The sequence below is a fragment of the Olea europaea genome, chromosome 22, assembly GCF_002742605.1.
Source record: "Olea europaea var. sylvestris chromosome 22, O_europaea_v1, whole genome shotgun sequence".
Taxonomy (NCBI): Eukaryota; Viridiplantae; Streptophyta; class Magnoliopsida; order Lamiales; family Oleaceae; genus Olea; species Olea europaea.
The window spans coordinates 8,313,484-8,336,469 of NC_036258.1; the positions used below are offsets into that span (position 1 = coordinate 8,313,484).

The window sequence follows — 22,986 nt, forward strand, 5'->3', positions numbered from 1 at the left end:
CTCGTGGGTGACTTGGACTCGCATTTGGACGAATCCGAGCACGAGCTGAGTGGGCAAGGGCTCTCCTACCGGCGAAAGACTCTTGGGCAAGGGCTCATGAGCCTAAAGTTCACGAGCCCATGAGCTCATAAAAAAATGGGAACAAAAGAGTCAAAAAAAATTTAAAAATAAAAAAAAAATCTTGAGCTCGCGGGCCGAACTAAGCTTGACCCTTGAACACGAGCCGAGCTCTCGTGCTTGAACGAGCTTGAGCTAACAAGTCAAGCTCGTGGGTAGATGGTTGGCTCGGTTCATTGTTATCCCTACCCAGCTCGTTCTACAATATCTCATCTTCTCTAGCCTCTCATTTCCTCTCTTCTCCTTAGTCACGGCCACAAATTGATGACCTAGTGAGTATCGACTGTCCCATTCCGCTTGTGCTTGAACGAGCTTGAGCTGATGAGCCAAGCTCATGGGTAGATAGCTAGCTAGGCCCATTGCCATCCCTATCCTACCCATTCTGCAACTTCTCATCTTTTCGAGCCTCATCGCCTCAACTCTCTTTTCCTCTCTTCTCCTCAGTCACGGCCACAAATCGAAGACCTAGTGAGTACCGACTGTCCTATTCTGGCAAGTGGTTTGGTAATATATAAACATATAAATTGAATGATTTTTGAAAGTTGTAGCACTGTTTTTGTTGAACATGGAGTTTGTGATTAATCTAGTGAAATTAGGTTTTTTCTTCTTCTTTTCATTTGGGTTGAATGAATTACATGTTCTGTATAAATTTATTTGTTTAGTTGAGATAAATCGTTGATGATTCCAATAGCCGCCACTTCAAATTGAGCAAAACAAGAATTGCTTTTATAGAACAAAGAAATTCATCAGATTCCTTTGGGCAATAGCCAACAAGCAAAAGCAGCCACTTCATTATTATTATTTGATTTTTAATTAGGAATGAGTTCGCATTCCAGAAATATATGTAGATTATTTCATATTTCTTTGATTTTTTCAATTGGGTTCTATGATTTTAGTTCTGTGATTTATTGAATAAGGATAAAATCATTTTGATTAGTATAATTAAGCCAAACATGAAAATTGGATCCCATTTTTTGCAATTTGTTGACATTGTGTTTGAAATTGGGATTTGGGAACCATCAATTTATTATTGATGCATAGTAGCTAATATGTATGTTTAAAATTGATTATTGACAGGAAATATTATTCAATAGAACAAATCAAGATACAAGAGCAAGCTATGCATGAGGTGACTGAAAATATTAGATTTCATTCTCAATTCTATGTTAAGTAATGGCTCTCTTGTGATTTAGAATTGTTTATGAAATTAATTGTTGTATTTTTAATGAAAAATGAAATAGGGTATTTATTTATTTATTGATGTATTGAATTTGATTTTATAACAATCATGAAGAAATATTTTGAATGAAATTTCGTGTTTCCGAGTGAAGAGAGCAAAATATTGTTGAAATGAGTGTTCAAGCTAAAATAGATGTTCACGAAGAATCAGAGTATGAAAATGATTAGACTACAATTATAGCAGTGTATTGACTTATTTTTGTTAATGATTGCATTTTAATTTTTTACTCAACAGTACAAAACATTTGGGTCCACCCCTGTTTCTATATGTCATTTTTTTTCAAGGTCTGCAACCATTATCAAGTAAAATTTTATGAAGAAACATAAAATTGTAGTTTCACATGAACAACATTTTTTTTTCCAAAAGTATTAGCACGACATTCCTTAAGAATATTATTTTAATATAGAGTCATGCTTCTTCAGAAGTGAGGAAGAAATATTGGATTAAATTGTTACATCTTAAAAAATAATATTATAATATTCTATTGGAATAGTGTACGAAATAATAAATTACATTTGAGCATACAGATTGCTATCAATTGTTATAGTCAAAATAACCTTTACCATTTTATTATACAATTCAAAGTTCAGAAAATACTAACACTTTTTTTTTTTTTTTATATCCAGGTATCCCAACTTACACCAGACTAAATCCTGGACCCCCAAGACCCTTGCCCCTAGAACCTTGAAGGGGGTAAATCCCGAGTTATGCCTCAACTGGATCACAAGTTCCCCCCATTGCCTGTACACTTCTGCGCACAAGAGACCATCCTCCACAGTGATTGCCCCCATACCAAAGTTTTGGCAACAAATTCCCACCAGGAATCGAACTCTCCACCCTGCCGCTGGAGGCAAGACAGTGTTGATTGATCCACCAATTGAGCTGTACCCCGGGGAGCTACTAACACTTTATTTGAACGGAAAGAAGAGTTCCTTTATGAACTCAAATAGTTAAAAAAAAATCCTTTTTTTCTTTTTTTTTTCTTTTTTTGTTTTGTTTTTTTGTTTTTGTTTTTTTTTTTTTTTTTGGGGTTTTTGAACGAAAGAGAAATTATTTTTCCTTCTTAAACTTTGTTGGATATACATGAGCCGAAAAGATAAATATGTCTTGTTAACACAATTGGCTAGAACGTTGTGTTAATAATAAATTAAAGAAAAAATAAAAGAAAATAGAGATAGTCAATAGACTTTCTTTTATTAAGAACTACTGTTACGTAATTATAAGTTACAATTATAGCGGCAAGATACAATGTTATTGACAAATAACAATTCATTTACCACTGTTCTCTATTTTTTGTGGCTGCCAAATTTTAAGAATCTACCGTTCTGGCCGTGTTTTCACTTTTCATTGTTAAATTAAAATGTTGAATTTACTTCTTTAAATAAAAAAAAAATAAAGAAAAAAATTTGCAATGAGAGTAAGATATTTTTTCAAAAAACCCGTTTGAGTCATATTAATATAAGAATGGGAATGAAAAATACAATCGTTACAAGTCCCACACAAAAGATAGATTTTCAAATATGGTAATTTGATGTGATGGATAATAATCATATTTTTCATTTTAATGAGTACATAATGAGAAACAAACAGGGGCAAAATAATCCCAATTAACACAATCATTAACAATAAGAAATGTAAAATTCTCTTTGTTCTTCTAATCTATTGTTTGTCCTCTTTTAGCAATTATGGCCCCGTTTGGTACACATTAATGTGAAAATGAGAATGAAAAATGCAGTGGTAACGGCACTTACACAAGAGATAGAAAGTTAATTATGAAAGCTTGATATGATAGATAATGGTCATATTTTTTATTTTAATGGACAAAAAATGAGAACCAAACGGAGGCTATATATTACCATTATTTCATATTTGGGAGAATACAATGAGAACATTTTGTTGAAATAATTTATTTAATCAGATAAAAACTAAACTCAAATTTAGATGAGATAAGAAAGTCAAAAATTCAAAATGCGGTAAAAACTAAAAACTGTCACTTCTTGATCCAGCAGTACAATATCTTGGAGAAGCTGCAAATGATCTTGGTTTTGAAAAATTTTATCAGAAAAAAGTTTGTTTCCTGCTTAATATAATGCCCTTATTGAAAATCATAATTTTTTTTTGTCTTTTACTTTACTTTGTTTTCAATCACACAAAACTCATAAATTATCCTCCAATATTTTATTCCTTACATTCAATCCGTTAATAATAGTCTCATTTGTCCTAATGTCGGTGTAAACAAAATAATATTAAATGGAGAGAAAATTTTCTATAAAGAACAAGGCAAAAGCCACTGTGACAACCCCCTAGACGTCCAGAGGGTTGTCATCCAAGAATAACTCAAAGAACAATTCTGAAGTTAAGATATGTTCCACCAGCCTACGTGTCATTTTATGACTCATTTAATCTTGCTAGTTTTTTTCTGATACTTGGGTACTATTTAGATCGATTTTGTAACACCAATAATATTAAATAACATTACTCTATATTTTAACACAACTATACATCACTTCTTAACAAATGAAAATACCAAAAATGAAGTCAGGAGGACAACCTCATTTTCTTTCCTTTCTTTTTTTTTTTTTTTTTTTTTCCATTTTTTTATTTTTTTTTTTTTTTATTTTCTTTTTTTTTTTTTTTTTTTTTCCATTTTTTTATTTTTTTTTTTTTTTATTTTCTTTTTTTTTTTTTTTTTTTTTCCATTTTTTTATTTTTTTTTTTTTTTATTTTCTTTTTTTTTTTTTTTTTTTTTCCATTTTTTTATTTTTTTTTTTTTTTATTTTCTTTTTTTTTTTTTTTTTTTTTCCATTTTTTTATTTTTTTTTTTTTTTATTTTCTTTTTTTTTTTTTTTTTTTTTTTTGGGTGGGGGGTACTAGGAAAAAACAGGACTTCGGGCAACCCTTGTCTCCCTCCCTTTGCCATTAGAAAAGACGCTAAAACACATTTTTTGACACTTCATCACATTACAACTTGGCGTCTCTTGCTAAGAAGAGGTGGTGTGACTAGATATAAGAAATGTATTGCAACTAATCTGCGTTCACAATTTTGAGTCGACTTACAAAAATAATTCCTCTTAAAGACAATGTCAAAAGAAAACTGTTTTTCCACAAATATCTCTCTTGAAATTGTAAAACTAAACCCAAAAGATGATGATAAGTCTCATATCTTTGGATACCCAATTCAAGTCCTTATCAATTAACCAATTCGCCATGCATATATTCTATGAATAATCCGTAGGACCATTCCGCTGCAAAATTGTCAATAATCAGCCAATACTTCCAAATTTCTCTTAAATGATAATACAAATGTTGTTGCTCTGTCATGTTCATCAAAGGTTTGATATGAAGTCACTTTAAAGTCTAGTCCGTGTCAACATCTAAAATATGGAGGCCCCCCTCTTTCACGAGCATCTTTGACAGTACCATAAATGATTGTGTTAATGAAAGAACCATTGTAATGTTAGGAATGTAGCTCCACTAGTACCTGGTATCACGGGGGAGTGTCTTTCAAATAGGCACGAGTAATTCAAGTTTAATCTAAAGTTCGTTCAAATTCTGTGTGAGACTCAATCTTGAAAAGTCGTCGTGCTATGAGACTCAAGCTTGAAATCAGTAGAAGAATCAAAAGTATGGGTTGTTCGCAAACTAAGGAAAAGAGCAGCCCTGGTAAGAAAGCGGTGGAAGGCTTGAAAAACAAGGTGAGGCTTCTACAGGGGGAGATCAATGAAATAATGAGCATTAGAGAAAGTGAAAATCAAGCTTACCAGTGCGAGTTGATGGTTTTCGCATTTAAACAAGCTGAGTGGAGGAGGGAAAGGAGGAGATTAAAAGATGAGGTTAAGAAGTTGAGGAAGAGATTAGAAGGAAAAAAGGAGAGGTTGAGATGCACGGAGGAAAGTGTCATGGTGAATGAAAAATATAATAATGAATGGCTAATATTCGACAAAAGTTCCATTTTAGCGCATATCAAGGAGAAACAAGCCAGGCGAGAGGAGACTGTCGAGAAGTGGAAACAGCTATATTTTGCAATCAAGGTTGAGCTTGATGACCTTATTCAAAGGACACATCAAGGTAAACCCACAGTTCCCTGTCATCTGCATTATCATCATTATATAACTACATATGACCATATTAGGGGCTCCAGCATCCTGTATTTCGCTCATGGTACATTGCTGCCATGGAACTGGCAACTTGAAAATGGGATTAAAGATGATCCTTTCGTTTTAAAAAGATTTTTCATAAGCCAAACATAGCATTTCATCAACTAAACGCCCTATAGGATGTGGTCAATTACCCCCACCTTCTTTGATCCATTCGAGGCATCCCAACCTCATCTAGACATGCTTTCAAGATTGCCTACCCTTAGCTTTATGGGGTTTAATGGCTGCTCCTCGTCATTTTTCCGAAGTTGGAAGTGGAATTGGTGTCTACTGTTAAGGGAATTACTCATCTTAATAAGTTTAACCTTTCAAAATGGAACTCCAAATCTTAATATGATATCAGAATCTATTAAATTTCAACAAGCAATTCAATCCAATTAAGATTTTAAAAATTAGCAACTGAATTTCAAAATTGGTTTGCTCAAACGAGCCAACATCTTACGGGGGTGTATTAAAAAATAAATCCCACATCAAATAGAATGAAAATATAAATCGACATAAAAGGACTTGGACTATTCCTCTTAATAAAATTAACATTTTAAGATGGAATCCTAAGTCTTAAATATCTACCCCTCCAAAGATGCAAATTCTGGGTTTTACGCTTGGGCATTAGGTGAAACAATCCAGGTAATTCAATACCCATAACCATCCATTATGCTTCTGGTAATTCGCAAATAGAACCATTCAGGTCTTTGTGAATACTGAAACCAAACCCAAATCTGAACTATCGATTTCGATTCGATTTGGTTTTACCCATAGCATTTTTATATACATTTATTTACTAAATATTTCACATAAACCCTTTTAGTATATATACCTAATACACTGCTACTCGAAAATATTTGTGCAATGAAGAAAATTCAATTAAAAAATCTTCAAGGAGGAAAATATTGGATATTAAACGAAAATAGGATAAAATAAAATAAAGATCAAAAATGAAATTAAATTTGAGAAAAAATTATTTTTCATCATAAATCTTATTCAATTTATAAGAGAGACATAGTAGACATATAATTTAATTATGATTAATGCTTAACTTCTTCTACTTTTAAAATGAATTGATATAAAAAATACTAATTATATATATAACAATATAGTATCAAAATATTACAGTCTACATATTGAACTCACTCTGTTTGAATAATATATATATATATATATATATATATATATATATATATAAGAGAACCACGAACTTAAGATAACAAAAATGTATAACACAGCGCAAGCATGAATATATCAAATTCAATTATCACGCGTTATGAAAAATTTAAAAAACCACTTGTTATTAAAAATACAAGAAAGTAAAAAACTTGAATTGCAAAAAATAAACGCTTTAATTTATCAACTTATACCACAATCTGTTTGAAATTTTTGATTTATAAAAAGATCAAATTGTAAACATTAACACAAAACCTTTGAAATGCAACAATATGATGTAAGATGAGATGTAAAAAAATAAGAGTCAATCTTAATTTTTAGGGTTAGAGTTTAAAGTTTTAGACTAATTACTGCCAAAAGTAATATATATATATATATATATATAAGAGAACCACGAACTTAAGATAACAAAAATGTATAACACAGCGCAAGCATGAATATATCAAATTCAATTATCACGCGTTATGAAAAATTTAAAAAACCACTTGTTATTAAAAATACAAGAAAGTAAAAAACTTGAATTGCAAAAAATAAACGCTTTAATTTATCAACTTATACCACAATCTGTTTGAAATTTTTGATTTATAAAAAGATCAAATTGTAAACATTAACACAAAACCTTTGAAATGCAACAATATGATGTAAGATGAGATGTAAAAAAATAAGAGTCAATCTTAATTTTTAGGGTTAGAGTTTAAAGTTTTAGACTAATTACTGCCAAAAGTACGATTTTTAGATTTTATATGCTTTTTCAGCCTGTAAATTGTAAATAAATTTTTTTTATAAAAATTGATTCTATTCGAGTACCCACTATTCTTGTTTAGGATCCAAGAACGAACCGAACTCATTTGGTTATTGGTTATTGGTTCTCGGTTCAAGTTCCTAGTTTATTTTTTCGGGGAACCAGATCGGAACCTCCGATTCCAGTTCGGTTTCAATTCAGGAGATTCGATTCCGATTAAAATGCCCAGGTCTAGTGGGTTTCTTTATAGTTAGTTATTTGTATTGCTGCTTTAGAGCTTGACATGTAATTTATTGTGTATTCAGTTCTAAGGCGTGACCACCAATTTAATATTTTGAAAGGATATTATCTGGTGTAACTGTTTCCTACTACTTTGGATGTTATATTTATCATTTTGGTTCAAGAAGCTAAGAAAATTCCGACTATATTTTCATATTCACTTCCAAGTTCAGGTAAATAAGCAGGAATAATCAACGTGCAATAAACCTAATGTAGCGAAGAGATATGATTTATGCAGATCTCAAATTTATGAGGAACAAGGCATAGTTAATCAGTTGTATTTCGGTTGTTTTGTAGAAGAAAGACTTTGTTGGAAAGGCAAGGAAGAAGAAATATTGTTGGAGATGGAAGAGGAACTAAGAGCCAAGGAAGAAAAAATTGAATTTCTGCAAGCAAAGTTAGATTCATTGAAGCAGCAAGAATGCAAAAGGGAGAGAGAGATTGACATACTAAGACAAAGTTTGAGAATTATGAGCCACAGGAAGAAGGCAATTCCAGCTCTGCATCAAGGTCACAACCGATATCATCCCCAGTATCGATCCAGGCCAAAAATTATTCCATGAATTTACTACATATGTAAAACAGCATATATTAAGTGTTATATGTGATTATAAGATGTTCAGATACTTCTGAGGTCCTTTAGGCCATTCTACATATCTAAAAACCTGTTTTTTAAGTACATCTATTCAACTTTCTTGTTGAGATAGCTTAATGTTAATCGACTGATAGTAAGATTCCTTGTATTTCACGAAACGTAAGTCAATAAATTGAGAACTGGAAAATCATTATAACAATTTTCTTAGTTTAGATTGCTCGATGTAGTTTTTTTTTTTTTTTTTTTTTAACAAGAACTCAAGAATTCAGAATAGACATCTGAAGTAGACATGTGATGACTAAGATTCTAAAGAGCTCGACTGAAAGGGAATAAGAGCGAAGATTTGGTGGTTGGGAATGGAAACAGGTACCAACATAAATATCTTGTGTTCAATGGGGCCATGTACATTTCTTCTTCCTGACTTTGTAATTCGTATATTTCTTTAAGTATGTGAGTAGGTACATACACTTTTTGTTGGAACAAGGGATGCTCCGGGTATTATGAATAAACCTTGGCCTAAAAATCGTGTTATTAAATACACACCCCAACTTTTACGTAAAAGTAGAGGTGTAAAACAGGTTGGACTAGACCAGACCAACATGGCCCGCTTTATGGGCAGGGTTGGCAGGCCGGACCAGGTCAAAACCGTGACGAGTCACCTGTGACCACAAAGGCTCAACCACTTTTTGACCACAAATGCAGAGATCACAGAGCTGTAAGACCACATAAGGTTGAATTTAGTATTTTCTCAGTCTCTAAGGCATGCTAGAGAAAAAAAAGTAACTTGTAACTAAAGATTTTTTAATCATTTGAAGTCTAAAAGATGCAAAACTAGCCTATGATAACTTAGAATTAACTATAATGCATGAATTCATATTTATACTGCTTTCACATTTTTTGAATTTCATTTATGAAGTAAACATGACATATATAAATGAAGACGAATACATAAAAAGAATCAAAACCCAACAGGCACTATTCATTAAAAAAGGAACAATGGATAACAACTTGCACGTAGATGTACATATTAGCACACGAAGACGTAGTAGCGCAAGTCATAACACATATAATTAGTACGGACGAAGATTTATACCTACTTTATATACAGATTTCTAACCATCATTAGATTTGTAAGCAAAAACGGAGTCCATGAAAACGATCCTAAACCTGAATTTAAGCGTGTGAAACTAATTGATACTTTATGCACTATTACACTGTAAAGTCAATATTCATTTGGTCATAAAGTTCACTACCGAACAATAATACATGAAAAAGCACTCGAAGGGACATGAAAGATGTAAAATTCATATCCTTCTAAATGTCTGAATGGTAACCATGTAAAAATGAGGGTAGGAAAGAAGTTATCTACCTTTGGTTTTCCATACAGTACTCCTATACCATCAAAACTACCACAGACAATTTCTTTTAAGCTCTCGTAAAGATCCCACATCTACTGGTTGGGGTCTTTTATGGTACTGTCAATACTGCTGTAACATGTTCGGCCACACTGGATAGGCTTAAAAGAAAAAACAAAGAAGAAGCCAATATATTGTCCATCGTACTGCAATACTATCTGATGGTGTGCACCAAAAGGTTTCACAATGCCGTTTTACCAATCCAGGGATATCAAATATATCAAACTCATGCTTATATCAAGTGTGTCACTTTGATATCAAATGTAATCATATGACCTTTGACAAACTCAAGTAATGTGGAGCTAGCGTTATGAGTAACTTACAAGGTTCAACCACAAAAATCTCAACATGGAATCTATCAAACAACTAAATGTTGTACCAACTTATGCAATCAAAAGCTGATTCCTATTTGATATCTAATCGGACTCATCTGAATGTACGACGAGTACTTTTTAATTGGTCCAAAGGGAGGTTTTCTAATATTTTGCTTTCCTTATTAGATAAAAGATAAAACCTTCACGTGTTCAAAAGAATAAAGTTACCTTCAAAAAAATATCATCATTTCATAATTAACTGCGTCAATGTTATGAACATTTTTTCTGTTCATATGGAAAGAGTTAACGATTCATTCCTTTGATAGTTTGTATCCAACATTATAAAATTGCGAAATAAAAAGAATTAGTCAAAATATTGATAGATTTTGTTAACTTAATATCAACAAATATCATAAAATTTATTGTGTGTGTATACAAATATATATACATTTCTCATGCACTGAATATAATTTGTAACAACAATTTTCAAAGCAGTACCGAAGCAGATCTTTTGAACATAATTTCCAATTAAGATACCTGAGACAGTTTTATATTCGGTAGAAGAAACTGCACTTTCCGATGTGGTAAACCATATGCAAGAATTTATGAAGGCAGATTTATGTGACTTATTGGGGCATATTTGAACATCCTTCTTAAATAGATAACTTTTGGTCTTCAACTGGTTGTGACACGTTCGATCTGACATTCTGAAACAGATGAATTAACCATCAGATATTTACACTTGCAAGTAACACAGAATCTCAGTCTCTGAAAAAAATTGGTACCTCTAGCAGTGAAATGTAATAGAAATCCTCCATATGCTGCATTAGTCCACTTCCATCTCTAATGGACCGGAAAATATTTATCTCTGTGTTCAAAATTTTCTCAACAAGTTCTTTCTCACCTTTCATCTGTTCGCCACCAATAAAAGACGCAACATCAGAATTCTATATTTAGAAGCGTAATGGCAAAGAGCTAGGTCAACGACTAAGAATCGTTATCTTTGATAAGCAAGTTCACAATTCTATAGATGCATGCCAAAAGATGCTGCTACATCTCTCAGGTGAAGTGTTTATAAATAAATAGTTAAAGTTCAAAAAAATAAAAATAATAATAATTAAAACATCAATAATTTCATTGAAAGACAGAAAAATGATGAAGTATAAGACCTATTTAGAAATTTTGAGCTAGAAAAACAGCTACAAGGATTGGGTTATTCTGTCAGCAGCTGACATGGAGTACACATGCTAACACTCCAATTACTTGTATTTTAAAGTCTATTTCACCTGACTAAAGACACTAACAAACTACAGAAACGCGTGACTATTAAACAGCCTCAAATGCATACTTGACACTACTACTTTCTAAGAGAGTTACCAGATACGAGTCTTTTTATAAATCATTTCAAGGTCTACAGTCACAGGAAGAGATGCATATGGGCACTTCTATATATAAAGATAAGTCACAGAAGACACGTTTTCTTCACCATTGTCCTCAGCCCCCGTTGTCAACACACAATCTTCACAGGTCAGTTAATTCTCAAGCTTCTCTTATCTTTTTTGTAGTTCTTTATTTACATTGGAAATATCAACTTTATCTACCATGAGCCCATATGAAACTGCGAAGTGTTCATTAACCATGAAACCTAACAATAATGATTCTGAACTTTTGGGTGAAATAGAAAGAAGAGGTATATGGTAAAAGCCAAGTTTACGATAAAAGAATAGGACAAATGTATATGCTCAAAGTATGAAGTCAAGTTAGCAGGACGATATGATGCACATGTCCGTTTTCTTAATACATGCATTATAACTAAAATCACATAAAACAATAAACTGTTATAGGTATCACTTTATACTTGTTGAGAAGGACAGTGTCATGTCGACTATCAACATACCACAACTTCCTTTATCTAAGCTCAAAACTGGCTACATAACATCGACAAGAGGATATCACATGAATTGACGTTAAATTAAGAGAAAGACAACTTGGATGGTTGGAACATGTATTTTGTATGCCTAAAGAAGCTATTCACAGACCAAAATGGACTAATGTTGTTGTAAAAGATTTTATTTTCATTACGTGCATGTTTGGTAAAGCTTTTTGTAGATTATAAGGTGTGGGTCCTATGAAATATGTGGATAAGAGTAGTGGGTCCTAGGAATGCGATAAAATAATTTTTGACTAGCTTATAAGCTTGAAAAAGCTTTACCAAACATACTCTAAATCGTTTAGGAAGTAGTTACTGGTAGATTGAATGAAGACGAAAAATCGATTCATATGGTTGACTCATATTTATTGGAAAATAGGTTTTGTTTGTTGTTGCTGGTTTACCACTTTAACACATAATAATGTACTTTTAGCACACTGAGAACAATAATGGCTAACAGGCAAACGAAGAGCATGAATATGTTATCTTAAACATTCAATAAAAATTTTGCATAGCAAATATTATTAAAAGGCAAGGGGAAATCTGAGAGGTAAGGGATTCATAACAACAAGAGGTACAATTAGTAGTAGGACCATACAAATTCACTGACAAGAACATCAGGCGTCGCTTCTCCAATAACATCACCTCTATATCCATCTTCCAGAATATCCATATTTTCCTGAAATAGTTCCACATTTTGGATAAGATTATCACTTCACCAGAAAAAGAAAGAGAAGAAAAGATGTTAATAGATGCCATAACCAGCAATATTGACAATAATAGATGATTTGTTTTTTGAACAAATCGGATGAAATTCATCTGCCTTCAATGAACATATATGGGATGTTGGAAGCATGTGAATTATGCTTGATGACAAATCAGGAGATTCCTGAGGGTATGAAGGATTTAATGTGTTATAAAATAGGGAAAATTCAAAATGTTCCAAGTCAGGCTTAATTAATTATGCAATAGGCTCCTCAACTCATCATTTGAGAAAAAATTGAAATGCTTCTAATTTTTTCAGAATTTGCTTTTGAGTTAACAAATCACTTCAGCTCAAATTCAACTTTCAAACCCACTTGGAAGGTGAATAGTATTAATTTTACTAGAGATATTTCATAAAATGTTTAACCAATGATCAACTAGGTAAAAAATACTATTTCACAAGGAAATTATAGGTTGCCAATTATGTAAATATTTTTGAGAATAATAGTTGCTATGCTGTCAAAATGAAAATCCCTAGAGCCAGCTACTTACCATTGCGTTTTCAAGTTCTCCAGCTGCCAAATAAACAGGTTGAGCTACATGGCAATAGCCCATCAACCGTGGAACTGTTGGTATTATGTCCCTATGATTTACAACACGCCAACTGTCCTTCACTTTCTGCTATCCAAAAACGAGTTTAAGAGAAATTCATCCCATCATCCCTTATAAGGTTCAAGACTTGAAGACAATGGATATCAGCATTAACTACTGAACTCTTTTTGAAAGAAGAAAAATACGTAGGCTTCCAAACTAATCTCTCAACTCAGTGTCAATCACAAGACTGTATAACATCTGTCATGCAGTTCAACCAACACAAGCGATCAAAGGTAATAGTGTCATGAAGTCTTGCTGACTGTTTGCATTGCACGAGCGTGTTAACGCCCCTAATGTTTTCTCCCTCTCAATTAAAAAATGGGAAATCCTCTTATCATAGAAGTTTATTATTTTCCCTCTTTCCCCTCCCCATCACAAGTGATACATGGGTAACTGCAACAAGATCAACACAGTTGCAGAGGCATCCATGACGCCGACAGAAGGAAGAATTATTGAAGGGTGGGAGGGTGGCAAGAAACAAGTTGGTGTTGTTGCATAGGAGTAACTAGTAAGTTCAAGAGTCTTTTTGAAATATTCTGTGTGAAGAGAGTAATTTTGTTAAAATTTGGATTTGGTCTCAGGTGCAGAAAAAAGAAGTGTGAAGAGAAAAATGGGCCTGTGAATAGTAGCTCTACATAAAATAAAACCATGAAAATTACCTCATTATAGACTTCAGCAAATCTTCTGTTTCCAACTCTAGGAGATCCAAAATTATACATGGTCACAGAAATATTTCCGTGCCTATTACAGAGACATAATTAAATAAATAACATATACAAAAACTACCTTCGTCAAAAACTAACACAACCATTTATGAAAAATGTAATATTTAACAGAGGATGATGGCAAGGAATATATAAAAAATGTTGTTTGGTTACATAAATTTGGTACTTCACAATGTGCGTTAATTCCACTGTGATTTTTGTAAACTTGCTAAACATTGTTTCATTTCCAATACCTGGTTTTGAAAATTCTTCTCCATTTAGTTTGATCCACTATGATGTTTGTGATACCTCCCTTATTGCTAATATTTCAGATGCTAAATGGTTTCCCATATTTACTCATGAAGGCACCCATTCTGCTTGAATTTAACTTGTGAAATCGAGATCAAAGGCTAACCACACTTATTCCTAACTTTTGGGAATCTTCCCCCAAAAGTTTACAGTTGCACCTCATACATTCATATTTACAATTCAAGAAGTATACTCAATCCTATGGCTTTTAATTGCAATTTCCAAAGTAGTCTGCCACAAAAAGGTGTATATTGTTGTCACTTGTCACCCACCAACTAGGAAAACATGTCATCATTGATGTATCCTTTGTGTTGAACATTCTCTTCAAGGTAAGGTAACTACTTCAATTGTCTATGTAAAAGATATTTTAGTGACCAGAGATGATTAAAGGGAGATTTAAGTAATAACAAACTCAGCCTTTTCCACAATAAATACTTAGTAAAGAAGTTTGAGCTTGAAGACTTACATACTCTAACCATCATGATTGCATGAAGCATGTGGAGATTGATCAACATTTCATCAAAGAAAAACTTGAAACAAATTAAGTGTGCATGCCTATGTGTCTCCAATGTACTAACCAAGGGGTCCTAGTTCAATATTTCATCAAATCTTAGAAAAGTTTGGAATGCAAGATACACTTGCATCTCCTTAAGGGGGAATCTGAAATATTTGATCATTATTATAGCTGATTAATTTACCCTTTCTATATGTACTATAGACAATATGCTAGATGCCCACTTGGCCGTTTTCATATTATTCTTACAAATCAGATGTCTAATTAGACTATGTTTATTCCTTTATTTGTCATAGTATTGCCAATTCTTGTACTTTTAAAAGCCATGGACACATTCAAATCTTCTCTCTGCATTCATTAACAATAATGGAAAATGTTAAATACTTGAAATATTTCAATTGACCTCGTAAGGAAAAAGCATAAACTTAGAACAATTTAGAAATTTCTCCACAGTTGAGACCAATGTGTAAATGGAAACATCTTAACTTAAAAGAAAGAAAATAGCCAATAAAAACAAGGGAGAATTTGTACATGAAGGGTCTAAAACAGAGGATGAAAAATAGCATCTTTGTAACTTAAGAGAAGCCTAACACCAATTGTAGGTACTTTGACAACAACGAATATCTTGAAGGAACTAGTTCTACTTATTGCCTTCTTTTTGGAGAGGACATATGTTGTGCATGTGGTTCATATAGAGTGGAACACATATCCTCGATCAAATGGGCCGATGCTGGCGTGAAACGAAGTGGAGTGAGAGAAGTGGAGCGCATCGAATGGAATGGAGCGGGTTTAATTCACTGTCTGATTGTTAGGGATGTTGAATGGGTTGGGTACGGTATAAGGGTATTTTCTGTACGAGCCTTAAAGTCTTATATGGGCTCAGGTCAGGGTTAGTATAAATAAAATATTGTAACCCTATTTTACATAACTGAATAAAGAAATCTCCGCTTTGCTCTCGTGGACGTTACGCACACCGCCGAACCACGTAAAATATTTATGTTGATTTTCTTTTTTCATCTCTTTAATATTGCGCATAAAATCCAACAACTGGTATTAGAGCCAGGTTCAGATGGCGAGTTCTTCGATTGCAAAATTCGATGTGATGAAGTTTGACGGATTTCGGAACTTCGGATTATGGCAGCGAAGGGTGAAGGATTTGTTGGCGCAGCAAGGGATGGTGAAGGCACTATCTCAGGAGGAAACCAGAGGGTACGTCAGATGTCGATTGGGAAGAGCTCGAAGCGCGAGCAGTTGGTACAATTCAGCTTTGTTTGGCGGACGAAATCATGTATCATGTCATGGATGTTGAGTCTCCGGCAGAGGTTTGGGAGAAATTAGAGAGTCGTTATATGTCGAAGTCTCTTATGAACAAGCTGCATCTGAAGCAGCGGCTGTACGGGCTGAAGATGTTGAGTGTACGGATCTGATTCAACACACCAATGTGTTCAATCAAATCATCAGCGATCTATTGCGACTTGAAATCAAGTTTGATGATGAAGACAAGACAATGATCTTGTTGTGCTCACTTCCTCCTTCGTACGACCATCTGGTGACCACGTTGACATGGGGTAAAGAGACTCTCGAATTGGAGGAAATCACATCAGCCCTGTTAGCTTGCAACTAGCAGAAACTGCGTACTAGTGAAACTTCACAGGGTGAAGGGTTGATCGTAAAGGGCTACCAAGATCGTGGGAGAAGGAAGGACAAGGGTGTTTCTTTTAAAGGGAACACAAGATCAAAATCTAGGAATCAAAACAAGAAAAACGTCAAGTGCTACAAATGCCATCAAATGGGCCACTTGAAGAGAGACTATCCCAATAAGAAGCAGAGTGATGAAAGGAAATGTGATGGTCCTCAAACTCAGCTAGTGTTGCAGAAGGAGACTCGGATTCTGGAGATGGAGATGGAGATATGTTATCAGTCTCTGCAGGTAATTCTGTAAAATTAAATCACTGTTGGGTACTTGATTCAGCCTGTTCATATCACATGTGTCCTCATCGGGATTGGTTTCATTCATATCGTTTGGTAATTTTGGATCTGTTCTGATGGGTAATGATGCATCATGTAAGGTCATTGGAATGGGGTCCATAAAATTTAAAATGTTCGATGGTGTGATAAGAATCTTGGAAAATGTTAGGCATGTACCTGAGTTGAAAAAGAATCTAATTTCTTTAGGCACTTTAGACACAAATGTTTACTCTTATAAGTCAGAGTGTGGAACGCTAACAGTGAAGAAAGGGGCTATGATTGTGATGAAGGGTCAGAAATTAGTAGGGAATATCTACAAACTACTCGGGGATACAGTTGTAGGTGGAGTTGCTACAGCAGAATCTGAGTCGGATGACACTCTTCTATGACATATGCGACTGGGGCATATAGGAGAACGTGGCATGGTTGAACTTCACAAGAAGGAATTTGTTGAAGAGGGTAAAATCATGCAAGCTGGATTTCTGCAAGTTCTGTGTACTTGGAAAACAGTCTAGAGTACAGTTCAAGATGGAAAAGCACAAGATAGAGGACATTCTTGATTACGTGCACTCAGATGTTTGGGGACCAATGAGGGAGTTGTCCAAAGGTGGATCTCAATATTTTATTACTTTCATTGATAACTTCTCTAGGAAGGTTTGGATATATTTCATGAAGCACAAGTCTGAAGCCTTTGCCAAGTTCAAATTATGGAAAGCAAAAGTAGAAAACCAGATGGGCAGAAAAATTAAGTATCTGAGGACAGATAACGGTACGGAGCATACAGATTCACGATTTCTGAAATTCTGTGAGGAGCATGGTATTCAGCCGCACTATACAGTTCGCAAGACACCGCAACAGAATGGTGTAGCGAAAAGGATGAAGAGAATAATTGCAGAATGGGCAAGATGTTTGAGGCTGAATGAAGGGCTCTCGAAGAGCTTCTGGGCAAAAGCAGTGAACATGGCATGTTATGTCATAAATAGATCACCACGAGCAATACTAGATGGGAAAGTTGCAGAGGAAGTTTGGACAGGTAATGAAGTTGATTATTCTGAAATGAGAGTATTTGGTTGTCTGGCTTATGTGCATGTATCTAGTGATCAGCGATCCAAACTTGATCCGAAATCAAGAAAATACATTTTTCTTAGCTATGTAAAAGGTGTAAAGGGATACAAGTTTTGGGATCCAGAGGCAAGGAAGATGGTGATAAGTAGGGATGCAGTATTTGATGAAACATTCATGCTTAAAACTTCTACAGATAAAGAGAAGCTCAATTTAGACGAGGCCAGACGTAAGAGCCAAGTGGTGCAAGTAGAGCTAGACAATGTTAACACAGAAATTAATGCTCAGGGAGCAGATAGTTATGGGTCAGAGGTGGAGTAGTATCATAGTGTTGCTTTAAATAGACCACGTCGCACTATCAAGCCACCAGCAAAGTATGGATTCGAGGATTCGATTTTTTATACACTCATTACCAGCAATAGCGATCCTATAACTTTTCAAGATGCCATTGGTAGTCAGAAGAAAGGTAAATGGATAGAGGCTATGATGGAGGAAATTGAATCAATGCATAAAAATGATACTTGGGATTTGGTGGAGCTTCAAGAGGGTAAGAAACAGATAGGGTGTAAGTGGGTGTACAGAAAGAAAGAAGCAATGTCAGAAAAGGAAGGAGAAAGATACAAGGCTCGATTAGTAGCAAAGGGATACTCATAGAGGAAATGAGTAGATTATGATGAAATTTTCTCCTCGGTCATCAGACACACCTCCATCAGGATTGTTTTAGCAATGGTGGCTAATTTTGATTTGGAGTTAGAGCAGTTGGATGTGAAGACTACTTTCCTTCATGATGATTTGGAGTAACAAATTTTCATGGAGCAACTAGAAGGGTTTTTGGAATTGTGTGTAAACTGAAAAAGTCTTTATACGGGCTTAAGCAGTCTCCACGGCAATGGTATAAGAAGTTCGACTCTCATATGATTCAGATTGGCTACAGTCATTGTGAGTATGATTGTTACGTTTACTACAGAGTTATCGAGGATAACTCATATATTTTCTTAATGTTGTATGTGGACGACATGCTAATTGCTGCTAAGAACATTGATGAGGTAGACAAATTGAAATCTTTGTTGAGCAGTAAGTTTGATATGAAAGACTTGGGATCGGCTAAGAAAATTCTTAGCATGAAGATCAACAGAGATAGGAGAGCCAGAAAATTATGGGTAACTCAGAAAAATTATTTGAAGGAAGTGTTAGAGAGGTTTAGCATGTCAGATGCAAAATCAGTTGCTACACCACTTGCAAATCACTTCAGATTGTCTAATAATCAGTGCCCAAAGAGTGAAAAAGAATTGCAGAGATGTCAAAGGTACCTTATGCCAGCGCGGTTGGATGTTTGATGTATGTAATGGTGTGTACCAGACCAGATTTAGCACATGCAGTCAGTGTGGTTAGTAAGTATATGGCTAATCTTGGTAGAGAACATTGGAGAGCTATAAAGTGAATTTTCAGGTACTTGAAAGGTACAATGGAGTGCGGGATCATGTTTGAGAGACAACATGGTGATATTTCAGTTCAAGGATATGTAGATGCAGGGAACTTGGATGACAGAAGGTCCCATACAGATTATGTTTTCACACTCGCAGGTGGACCCATATGTTGGAGATCAATGGTGCAGTCACTTGTGGCATTATCTACAACTGAAGCAAAGTACATGGCGGCAATTGAGGCAGTCAAGGAATTATTGTGGTTGAAAGGACTTGTTAGGGAACTTGGGATCAAGCAAGATGGAATGAAGCTGTACTGTGATAGTCAGAGCGCCATCTTCCTAGCGAAGAATCAGATTTATCATACAAGAACTAAGCACATTGATATGAAATTTCATAAAATAAGAGAGTTGGTCACTTTAGAAGAGCTGTTGTTAGAGAAGGTGCATACTTCAGAAAATGCAGTAGACATGATGACAAAGCCAATCACAATGGATAGGTTCAAGCACTGCTTGAACTTGATTAACATCTCTAGGTGTTAGAGAAGATGTGTCCCAACGCATTGGTTTTAGATGGTGTGGTTGTTTTCTAGGTTATGTTTTTTCTCCTAAGAGGTGAATATTCGCTAAGGTGGAGCTTGTTGTGCATGTAGCTCATATAAAGTGGAATACAGGTCTTGAATCAAATGGGCTGATGCCGGCGCAGAGTTGAGTAAGAGAAGTGGAGCACATCGAACGGAATGGAGCGGGTTTAATTCACTGTCTGGTTGTTAGGGATGTTGAATGGGTTGGGGGTTGCCCCCGCCGTAAGGTACAGGGGTATTTTCTGTACGGGCCTTAAAGTCTTATATGGGTCAAGGCTAGGGTAAGTATAAATAATATGTTGTAACCCTATTTCACACAACTGAATAAAGAAATCTCCGCTTCGCTCTCGTGGACGTAGACACACTGCCGAACCACGTAAAATACTTGTGTTGATTTTCTTTTTTTATCTCTTTAATATTACGCATAAAATCCAACAACATATATTCTATAACTTAACTACATAAAGGTTTCTATGATCCTCATCTGGGATTAGTTACTTGGATCTTCTTATTCCACCAGCTCAATCAAGGATTATCTCCACGGCTAAACAACAAAAGATCAAAGTTCTACAGAGGCCCATATATTGTATCTTAAGAAATTTGAGATTTGATTTTTGTGAAGTCAATGAATTATTCAGGGTCATCTTAATCTTACAAAAATTAGGACAACTAATCAATTTAATCTTTTATCATGCAAATTTATTAATATGCAACCAGTAACGGCTTCGAGTTAAAATTCAAACTACCCTCGCAACACTCCCAAAGATTAGGAAAAACAACTAATCACTTTATGAAGCAGTAAGGATTTGGGAATATTTTCATATATATTATTGATCAGAATTAATACATATATATACACAAAGCTCTGAAAATCAAATCCTTCATCAGCTCCTAGAAAATAGAAATTACCCTATCTATCTACGGTATACAAAATATCAGTTAGAAAAATTAGGAAACTAACTCCTAATATTCAGACCATAATGATAGGAAAGTAATTACTTCTCTAATTGACTAGTTTGTTTTCCTACACTCCCCCTCAAACTAGGCGGTATATGTTTATTAAACCAAGCATAGAACTTAGTTCAATGAAGTTGGGTCGAAACAAGGCCTTAGTTAAAATATCTGCTGCTTGTTGCCGAGAGGGCACATAGTTGAGAGAAATCACATTTCCTTCTATTTTCTCACTGATGAAGTGCCTATCGATCTCAACATGCTTCGTTCTGTCGTGATGAATCGGGTTGTTGGCAATTGCAATTGCAATTGCTGAATTGGAATTGCAATTGCTGATTGGCTATCACACATCATCTTAATAGGATTTGAAGTTCCAATCTTGAGTTCACCTATTAGTCGATTTAGCCAAATTCCTTCACATATACCCTGAGCTAATGCTCGAAACTCGGCCTCGGCACTGCTGCGGGCTACCACCTACTGTTTTTTTGCTTCTCCAAGTCACCAAGTTTCCCCAAACAAATGAACAGTACCCAGATGTAGACTTTCGGTCAATAGGGGACCCGGCCCAATCTGCATCTGTGTAAATTTCAAGGGATTGATTAAGTGTTTTCCTGAACATTAACCCCTTTCAAGGATCCTTTTTAAGATACCTAAGATACCTGAACATTACTCAGGAACTGGCTAACAATACTGACTGCAAAGCTTATATCCGAGCGCGTGTCAAATATATCAACGTCCCCACCATGCGTTGATACTGTCCCTTATCCGTTGCTAACTCTTCAGTCCGAGGCATCAATTTGGTATTAGGGTCCATAGGAGTCTCAACCGGCTTGCAACCACTCATACCGATTTCGTACAGAAGATCCAAAACATACTTGCGTTGTGAGACTGAAATTCCTCTACTTGACCTGGCCACCTCCATTCCCAAAAAATATCTTAGATGTCCGAGGTATTTGATTTCAAATTCCTTGGATAGTAGAATCTTAAGTCTTCTCATCTCTCCCTCGTGATTCCCGGTCAGAACTATATCATCAACATAGACAATCAACACTGTGATTCTCCCATCTGTGAATTGTTTGATGAACAATGTGTGATCTGCTTGAGACTGTGAGTAACCATCTTGTTTGAGCACCTTGGTGAACCTGTCAAACCATGCTCTGGGTGATTGTTTGAGCCCATACAAGGCCTTTTGCAGTTTGCACACCTTTCCCCTTGTTTGCTCAGTTTCAAAACCAGCTGGTATATCCAAATAGACTTCCTCAACTAGGTCCCCATTTAGGAAGGCATTTTTCACATCAAGCTGAAATAGAGGCCAGTCTTGATTGACAGCAATGGATAATAGGACACGTACTGTATTAAGTTTGGCTACAGGAGCAAAGGTCTCCTGATAATAAATTCCAAAAGATTGAGTGAACCCTCTAGCTACTAACCGAGCCTTATATCTATCAATGCTCCCATCAGCCTTCTGCTTTACTGAAAATATCCATTTACATCCCACAGTTTTCTTACAAGGTGGTAATGATGCTAGGACCCATGTGCCATTTTTCTCAAGTGCATTGTACTCATCTAAGGTTGTTGTTTGCCATTTAGGGACCTTCAGGGCTTCACAAACTGAACCAGGAATCATGGTTTTATCCAAAGAAGTCACAAAAGATAGGAATTTCTGTGATAGGTTTGAATAGGAGATGTAGCTATGAAGTGGGTGTTGAGTACATGATCGAACGCCTTTTCTTTTAGCAATAGGCAGATCTAATTTTGGATCACTCTCTGCCACCTTTTCAGAACTTGACTGTGGACTGAAACCTGCCTCATTTTGTGACCTTTCAGGATCAATTGAACTTGGGAAAGTCTCTTGACTTTGTTGGCTCCGTTCGGGTTGCTGAGGTATGTTTCTTCTTGTGTAAACTTTTATTGCTTCATCAGGGAGATTGAGATGTTTAGGATAGATCACAGAAGATGGACTTGTTTCGGGTGAATGTGGTGGATTTATTTCAGATGATGAGTTAGGTGAGTGTGATGATTCTTGTGGATGAGATGTACTTGGATTTGACTCAAGGAGGGCTGACCAATCCCAATTTTGTAATTCATGAGTGTCATACTCCCCCTGGATTGCAAAATTGGGAAAGAATGGTTTATCTTCAAAAAACGTGACATCCATGGTG

General features: G+C 35.0%; 2 protein-coding genes across 2 annotated transcripts in view; one reads left to right on the forward strand and one right to left on the reverse strand.

The window, feature by feature from the left end:
- The first annotated feature begins 4,867 nt into the window (after positions 1–4,867).
- On the forward strand, positions 4,868–8,414 carry LOC111371603 (E3 ubiquitin-protein ligase BRE1A-like). Its single transcript, XM_022993670.1, has 2 exons — positions 4,868–5,425; positions 7,994–8,414. The coding sequence occupies exons 1-2, from the start codon at positions 4,945–4,947 to the stop codon at positions 8,257–8,259; spliced, it is 747 nt and encodes a 248-aa protein (XP_022849438.1). The 5' UTR covers positions 4,868–4,944; the 3' UTR covers positions 8,260–8,414.
- A 1,980-nt stretch (positions 8,415–10,394) lies between these two features.
- The window catches only part of LOC111371121, a 39,114-nt gene continuing 26,522 nt past the window's right edge, over positions 10,395–22,986 (reverse strand). The window contains exons 14-18 of the mRNA XM_022993030.1: positions 13,969–14,050; positions 13,208–13,333; positions 12,549–12,629; positions 10,806–10,931; positions 10,395–10,727 (exon numbers count right to left, since the gene is read on the reverse strand). Of these exons, the coding sequence (XP_022848798.1) occupies positions 10,674–10,727; positions 10,806–10,931; positions 12,549–12,629; positions 13,208–13,333; positions 13,969–14,050 (469 nt within the window). The 3' untranslated portion in view covers positions 10,395–10,673. The remainder of the gene's footprint in view (positions 10,728–10,805; positions 10,932–12,548; positions 12,630–13,207; positions 13,334–13,968; positions 14,051–22,986) is intronic.

Bases quoted from the DNA above. Each gene is read 5' to 3' on its own strand.
- LOC111371603 (XM_022993670.1), top strand. From the start codon at position 4,945: ATGAGACTCAAGCTTGAAATCAGTAGAAGAATCAAAAGTATGGGTTGT. The intron at 5,426-7,993 runs GTAAACCCACAG...GTTGTTTTGTAG, and splicing joins TATTCAAAGGACACATCAAG to AAGAAAGACTTTGTTGGAAA.